This window comes from Eucyclogobius newberryi, unplaced genomic scaffold, assembly GCF_026437365.1.
Source record: "Eucyclogobius newberryi isolate DKJ021-1_F unplaced genomic scaffold, fEucNew1.0.hap1 SCAF_21, whole genome shotgun sequence".
NCBI classification, from domain to species: Eukaryota; Metazoa; Chordata; class Actinopteri; order Gobiiformes; family Gobiidae; genus Eucyclogobius; species Eucyclogobius newberryi.
This window is the reverse complement of record NW_027315846.1, coordinates 1,720,112-1,728,230: the sequence shown is the minus strand read 5'-3', so window position 1 is coordinate 1,728,230 and position 8,119 is coordinate 1,720,112. Positions and strand designations below refer to the sequence as shown.

Here is an 8,119-nt window from a genome sequence, read left to right as displayed (position 1 = left end):
GAAGCTCAGTATTTAGAGAAGATAAGCAAGTACCGCCATGACGCACAGTTGATGTTGGGCGGGAAAAAGAAGCAGAGAAAGTAGACCTCAGGGCAGCTGCGGCTATCGACTTTACAGTTCGTGGCAGCAGTGTCAGTCGGAACCGGAGGAACATGCGAGTACCCGAGGAACACGAGGGTGAAGGAACGTGCCGGATCATTCTCTGCTCTGTGCAATCAGGATACATGACAAAAACTAAAAGTATTATTAAATCAAAACAGCCAAAATGTATTTCTCAATAATACAGTTTATTCATAAATATTCCCTATAGGAAGTGTAAGCCTTCATAGTCTCTGTTTGACCCTTTATCCGTGTAGATGTTTGGGAATGACGTTGAGGATGATTTTGCCCATGTTCTTGTTGTCCTCCATGTGCTGGTGGGCGTCGCCGACCTCCTCCAGGCTGAACTCTCGGTCAATCACTGGCCTCAGGAGAAGCTCAGGGTCAGAGAAGTGAGGCAACGCTCGGGACGCGAACGAGCGAATCAGGGACGACTTGTACTGGAGGAGGAGAGAGGGAGGAGGAGAAGAAGAGAGGGAGGAGGAGGAGAGAGGAGGGGAGTGGGAGAGAGAGGAGGGAGGAGGAGAAAGAGGAGGGAGAAACGAGAAGAGAAGAGAAGAGAAGGGAGGAGGAGGGAGAAAGGAGAGGAGGAGAAGAGAAGGGAGGGGGAGGGAGAAAGGAGAGGAGGAGAAGAGAAGGGAGGGGGAGGGAGAAAGGAGAGGAGGAGAAGAGAAGGGAGGGGGAGGGAGAAAGGAGAGGAGGAGAAGAGAAGGGAGGGGGAGGGAGAAAGGAGAGGAGGAGAAGAGAAGGGAGGGGGAGGGAGAAAGGAGAGGAGGAGAAGAGAAGGGAGGGGGAGGGAGAAAGGAGAGGAGGAGAAGAGAAGGGAGGGGGAGGGAGAAAGGAGAGGAGGAGAAGAGAAGGGAGGGGGAGGGAGAAAGGAGAGGAGGAGAAGAGAAGGGAGGGGGAGGGAGAAAGGAGAGGAGGAGAAGAGAAGGGAGAAAGGAGAGGAGGAGAAGAGACGCTAATACATTTTCAATTCAATAAAATATATATCTGTCTTTCATTAGTACTTACATAAATGTAATCAACAGACCCCTCCTCTCACCTGTAGACTCCTCCCCTCACCTGTAGGCTCCTCCCCTCACATGTAGACCCCTCCTCCCCTCACCTGTAGACCCCTCCTCCTCTCACCCATAGACCCCTCCTGAGACCCCTCCCCTCACCTGTAGTCTCCCCTCACCTCTAGGCTCCTCTCACCTGTAGACCCCGCCCCTCACATGTAGACCCCGCCTCTCACCTGTAGGCTTCTGGAGCGGAGCAGGCTGCAGAGGAGCTGGCCCCGCTTGGACAGAAGTCTCTTCAGCAGATCTCCGTGCACAGTGGCGCCCCCTAGTGTCCCGTACAGCACCCAGCGCCCGTCCACTGCCAAACACGAGACGTTCTTCTCCCAACACGAGCCTCCGATACAGTCGAGGATCACGTCTGCGCCTCGGCCTGCGACACATGACCGTTTAGCTTTAACTTTGCTCTCGCCTCTGAAAGTCGTGAAGAGATCTTATAAACACATCCTGAAGAATAACTGGTTCCCAGAATGCATTTGGTGAGTGAGTGACACGTGTGGACCATTTTTAATGTGTTTAAGAAGGGTCCGTCTGCCCTTATGCACGCAGGTTTTTAAAGACATAAAATAAATAATAAATAAATAAAAGAAAATAAATAAATAATAACCCGAATTAATAAAATACGATAAAATAAATTAAAGAAAATAAAGAAAATAAAATGAATACTAAATAAATAAAAAATAAATACAATAAAATAAATACAATGAATACAATAAAATGAAATAAAATAAAATGAATAAATACAAAAAAATTAAATGAATAATAAAGAATAAATACAATAAAATTAAAATTAAATGAATAATAAATAAAAACATATAAATACAATAAAATTAAATGAATAATAAATAAAGAATAAATACCATAAAATGAATACAATAAAATAAAAAATGTTTAATGCCATCCTGTGTAACATTCTCTGCATATCTCCATGAGAGGTTACACAGTGCCCCTTTAAACAGCTGAGGCTTCGTCGCTCGCACTGACCTTGTGTGAACTGGGCCACGCCCTCCACAAAGTCGTCCTCTCGGTAGTTGAACCCGTCGGCGGCGCCCAGAGACTTGGCCAGCGCCAGTTTGTCCCGCGTTCCCGCCGTCACCAAAGGCACCGCCCCGCACAGACGCACGAGCTGAACGGCGGCCGACCCGACGCCGCTGGCCCCGGCGTGGATCAGCACCACCTCGCCCTCCTGAACGTGAGCTGCAGGGGGCGACAGAGAGCAGCAGCGTTATGACCCAAGGGTTCTACACCGAGAAGCGGCACAAGAACGAACCAAAGTCAGGTTTTTACATACATCATCATCAAATACAGGGTGAAATGTGGAGATTGAGCATATTTACAAATGTTGATGATTGACATTTTCATTCAATAATACTGCCATCTTTGTGTTTTAGTCTTTTATAGTCCAGATAATTATTAAGTTTATCTAAATACAACCATTATTATTTTATAGACGACTTGTCCTGATTATTTGATTCATTGTTGTAGTTCTAAAAATGGGATTTATACATTTGTACAGGATTATAATTGGATTTAAATGACTGGACTCAAGCTGGACTCAGACTGGACTCGGGCTGGACTCGGGCCGGACTCGGGCCGGACTCGGGCCGGACTCGGGCCGGACTCAAGCTGGACTCAGGCTGGACTCAAACTGGACTCAAACTGGACTCAAGCTGGACTCAAACTGGACTCAGGCTGGACTCAAGCTGGACTCAAGCTGGACTCAAGCTGGACTCAGGCTGGACTCAAGCTGGACTCAGGCTGGACTCAAGCTGGACTCAGGCTGGACTCAAGCTGGACTCAGGCTGGACTCAAGCTGGACTCAAGCTGGACTCAAACTGGACTCAAACTGGACTCAGGCTGGACTCAAGCTGGACTCAGGCTGGACTCAGGCTGGACTCAAGCTGGACTCAGGCTGGACTCAAGCTGGACTCAGGCTGGACTCAAGCTGGACTCAGGCTGGACTCAAGCTGGACTCAAGCTGGACTCAAACTGGACTCAAACTGGACTCAAGCTGGACTCAAGCTGGACTCGGGTTGGACTCAAGCTGACTAGACTCTGACTAAAGGAGGAGGACTGAAGTTTCCCACCTACAAAGTGCAGCAGCTGGAAGGCGGTGAGCCACGCCTCTGGGACGCCCGCCGCTTCAGAGAACGACAGGTTCGGAGGCGCCGGCAGGAGCAGCTCCTCTGGAACGCTCACAAACTCGGCGTAGCCGCCTCCGCAGAGCAACGCCATGACGCGCTCCGAGGGCCCGAACCCGCTCTTCAGCCCCGGGCCCGTTGCCTCCACGGTCCCGGACACCTCCAGGCCCAGGACCTCGCTCTCTCCCGGAGGAGCAGGGTACAGGCCACGCCTCTGAGCGCACACGGCACCATGGAAACGTTAATTACACCGAGCGATAACGACTTTTACATCTCGACATCGGGCTCGTCGACCCTCACCTGCAGAAGGTCGGCTCTGTTCAGGGCCGCGGCGTGGACCCGGACCAGGACTTCCCCGGCCCCGGGCTCGGGTCTGGGGACGGTCCGGATCTGGAGGGTCTCCGGTCCTCCGGGTCCGTCCACGCAGACCGCGCGCATCATCCTCGCCTGAGCAGAGCAGCGACGCCGGCGAGACTGAGAAGCATACGGCAAAAGTCAATAATAAAGACGACACGCTGCGCAGAGGGACAAGGACCAGGCCCGGGAGACAGTGGAGATGATCGTGGAGCCCCCCCAGAGCCCCCCCAGCTGCACAGAGGGAGGAGGACCGAGCCCGGGAGACAGTGGAGATGATCGTGGAGCCCCCCCAGAGCCCCCCCAGCTGCACAGAGGGAGGAGGACCGAGCCCGGGAGACAGTGGAGATGATCGTGGAGCCCCCCCAGAGCCCCCCCAGCTGCACAGAGGGAGGAGGACCGAGCCCGGGAGACAGTGGAGATGATCGTGGAGCCCCCCCAGAGCCCCCCCAGCTGCACAGAGGGAGGAGGACCGAGCCCGGGAGACAGTGGAGATGATCGTGGAGCCCCCCCAGAGCCCCCCCAGCTGCACAGAGGGAGGAGGACCGAGCCCGGGAGACAGTGGAGATGATCGTGGAGCCCCCCCAGAGCCCCCCCAGCTGCACAGAGGGAGGAGGACCGAGCCCGGGAGACAGTGGAGATGATCGTGGAGCCCCCCCAGAGCCCCCCCAGCTGCACAGAGGGAGGAGGACCGAGCCCGGGAGACAGTGGAGATGATCGTGGAGCCCCCCCAGAGCCCCCCCAGCTGCACAGAGGGAGGAGGACCGAGCCCGGGAGACAGTGGAGATGATCGTGGAGCCCCCCCAGAGCCCCCCCAGCTCCTCGTGTGTCAGTTCTTTTCACTAACAAAGGCCCTAAACCTCATTCTGTGTCTCCCCTGGACTGGCCCGGCCCACGTCCCACTTTGGCCCCTAATGTGGACTTGGTTTGGTCCGGTTCTGGTCCAGGTTTAGTCCCAGTAAAGTCCTGAACGTGTTTGTGATTTAAAGGACTCACAGCGCTGCAGGTTTGACTCAGTAAATATCTTCCAGTCGAGACGTGGCACAGTCGATTCAGAAGCTTTTCCAATAAAACATAATAAAAAGATGTATTAAATGTACATATTATATTCAGGTAAATGATAGTTTTGAGGTTTAGCCAAGAGTGTAAACAATCTATAAATATTTAACAATGAAATATGACAAAACAGCAATTAAACAAAATAAAATAACATCAAACAAAACTGACAAAAACACAAAATAATTCAAATCTTTAAAAGACTTATAACAGAAAAGAGTGAAATTAAACACATTTAGCTCCGTGTACTTTTCACTTTTATGCCTCATTTTCACTTACATTTAATCAGATTTAATTAAATCTAGGGTCATTTTTATAGTAATGGCGGCCGTTTCATCGGCACTAAAACTCAGAGGTGGATTAGAGACCAAAATGTGCTCTTAGTTCATCTCAGATGTGAAAATAAAATAATATCACAGGCAAGTTTGAAAAAGCAAGAAAAAAGAGTCAATCTGATCATCAAAATCATTCAATCTTCAACATTTACTCTTTCGTTGTGCCACATTATTTTGCCCTTTTCCCTGTCAAAACCTGTGTAGAGAAATCAGATTACTCCAGAGCGAAATCAGATTACTCCAGAGAGAAATCAAATTACCCCTAAATCAAATGATTCCAGAGAGAAATCAAATTACCCCAGAGAGAAATCTAATTACTCCAGAGAGAAATCAGATTACTCCAGAGAGAAATCAGATTACTCCAGAGAGAAATCAAATTAGCCCAGAGAGAAATCAAATTACCCTAGAGAGAAATCAGATTAATCCGGAGAGAAATCAGATTACTCAAGAGAGAAATCAGATTAATCCAGAGAGAAATCAGATTATTCCAGTCAATGCCGGAAATAAGACAACAATCAGAGACTGTTTGGACGCAACATTTGATTAATAATTGGACCTGGACGTTATTTGCAGGAAGAAACATTAAAAAATCTGATGTTTTTAAAGGACAAACACAAAAAAACACAAAATTACATAAAGAACAATTAATTTAAACATTTGCTCAAGTAAGACAAGAGTTACACTGAATAATAACAGACTAAAGTTGGTTAAAAATGTTTAAAAACGACTCTGACAAGCCCAGTTTTCTTCTAAAACTATTAAAAACTCACCATGTTGTTCCTCTTCACAAAAACTCAAACTAAATCAGATTTCTCGCGCCGCTGCAGTGTCTTTGTGCGACAGCAGGGGGCGTGGCTGCTACACTGAAACCAAAACTAAAACTGTCCTTTAAGAGAAGCGCGACTGTGACAATCAGACACATTTCGACATAAAGTGCAGAAAACAGAGCGACATTGTGTAAAAACGGACTAAAACACACAGTTTGTGTCGTAACGCGGGAGGTGAAGTCCACGGTTACGTCACGATTGTGCAACGTTCGGCAGGAAAGAGGAAAGAGGGAAAAGGAGAAGGAAAAGTGAGTGGATTTGTGCGTAAAAGTGTCGGAAAGTCTCACTCACCGACAGAAGACGTGCACGATCCCGGGAGGAACGTCAAAGTATAAACCACGTGTTGGAGAGAGTTCAGGGTCTATGAGGGGCACCAGCCGTTTTTCGTTCTTTTTTTACGATTGAAATGTTTTAAAGGGCCAGTGTACATTTAGAAAAACGCGGTTTTAATTTGCGCTCGCGTCAAAATCAATTCAGAATCAATGCGAGTGTTTCTCAAACTGTGGTGCATTTCACTTCTGCTGTTCATCAGTTTGAGTGCATTTTAATCACATTTTTTCACTTCCTCGAGACGTCTCAGGTAAAACTACTAAAACTAACGGTGTGTTCGGACTTACAGCGCCCCCTGCAGGTCGCACCACTCAATGAACTCAAATACAGTCAAGATCAATATATTTCGAATTTTGCTAAATATCATTACCTGAACATTAAACCTGAACATTGAACCTGAACATTGAACCTGAACATTAAACATTGAACCTGAACATCAAACCTGAACATTAAACATTAAACCTGAACATTAAACCTGAACATTGAACCTGAACATTAAACATTAAACCTGAACATTGAACCTGAACATCAAACCTGAACATTGAACATTAAACCTGAACATTGAACATTAAACCTGAACATTGAACATTTAACCTGAACATTGAACCTGAACATTGAACCTGAACATCAAACCTGAACATTGAACATTAAACCTGAACATTGAACATTAAACCTGAACATTGAACATTAAACCTGAACATTGAACCTGAATATTAAACCTGAACATTGAACCTGAATATTAAACCTGAACATTGAACCTGAATATTAAACCTGAACATTGAACCTGAATATTAAACCTGAACATTGAACCTGAATATTAAACCTGAACATTGAACCTGAATATTAAACCTGAACATTGAACCTGAATATTAAACCTGAACATTGAACCTGAATATTAAACCTGAACATTGAACCTGAACATTAAACATTACCCCTGAACATTAAACCTGAACATTGAACCTGAACATTGAACATTGAACCTGAACATTAAACATTACCCCTGAACATTAAACCTGAACATTGAACCTGAACATTGAACATTGAACCTGAACATTAAACCTGAACATTGAACCTGAATATTAAACCTGAACATTGAACCTGAATATTAAACCTGAACATTGAACCTGAACATTAAACATTACCCCTGAACATTAAACCTGAACATTGAACCTGAACATTGAACATTGAACCTGGACATTAAACATTACCCCTGAACATTAAACCTGAACATTGAACATTGAACCTGAACATTAAACCTGAACATTGAACCTGAACATTGAACCTGAACATTAAACATTACCCCTGAACATTAAACCTGAACATTGAACCTGAACATTGAACCTGAACATTGAACATTGAACCTGAACATTAAACATTACCCCTGAACATTAAACCTGAACATTGAACCTGAACATTGAACATTGAACCTAAACATTGAACCTGAACATTAAGATAAGATAAGATAATCCTTTATTGTCCCACATGGGGAAATTTCATTGGTGCAACGCAGGTAGATACAGAGGTAGATACAGAAGAACAGATCACTTATAGGAAGTCTGAAAAACACTTTCAGTAGAAGATCTCCTATAAATAAATAAAATCTCCCATAGACAAATAAATACATAAATACATAAATACCATTGCATGTGATCACGACAGTAATTGCACATGAATATGTGTCACGACAGCACATAGATTGCACATGAATTTCACATGAATTGCACATGAATTCCAACAGCAATTGCACATATGACAGAATTGCAAACATTGAACCTGAACGTTTCCTGCTCTTGTGTCCTTGGGCAAGACACTTCAGCCACATAATGCTTAGTGCTCGAGTGTGATGGGTTTGATATCCACTTTTACAGCGTTTCCAGTGTCGAGAAGAGAAAGGGCTTCATTTCAGTTAGTTTGGC

General features: G+C 46.0%; 1 protein-coding gene across 1 annotated transcript; it reads right to left on the bottom strand.

Moving 5' to 3' along the window:
* Nucleotides 1-327: 327 nt before the first annotated feature.
* On the bottom strand, nt 328-3,770 carry tp53i3 (tumor protein p53 inducible protein 3). Its single transcript, XM_072457632.1, has 5 exons — nt 3,602-3,770; nt 3,248-3,515; nt 2,145-2,357; nt 1,337-1,533; nt 328-539 (listed from the first exon to the last, which is right to left on the bottom strand). The coding sequence occupies exons 1-5, from the start codon at nt 3,740-3,742 to the stop codon at nt 345-347; spliced, it is 1,014 nt and encodes a 337-aa protein (XP_072313733.1). The 5' UTR covers nt 3,743-3,770; the 3' UTR covers nt 328-344.
* Nucleotides 3,771-8,119: the final 4,349 nt, after the last annotated feature.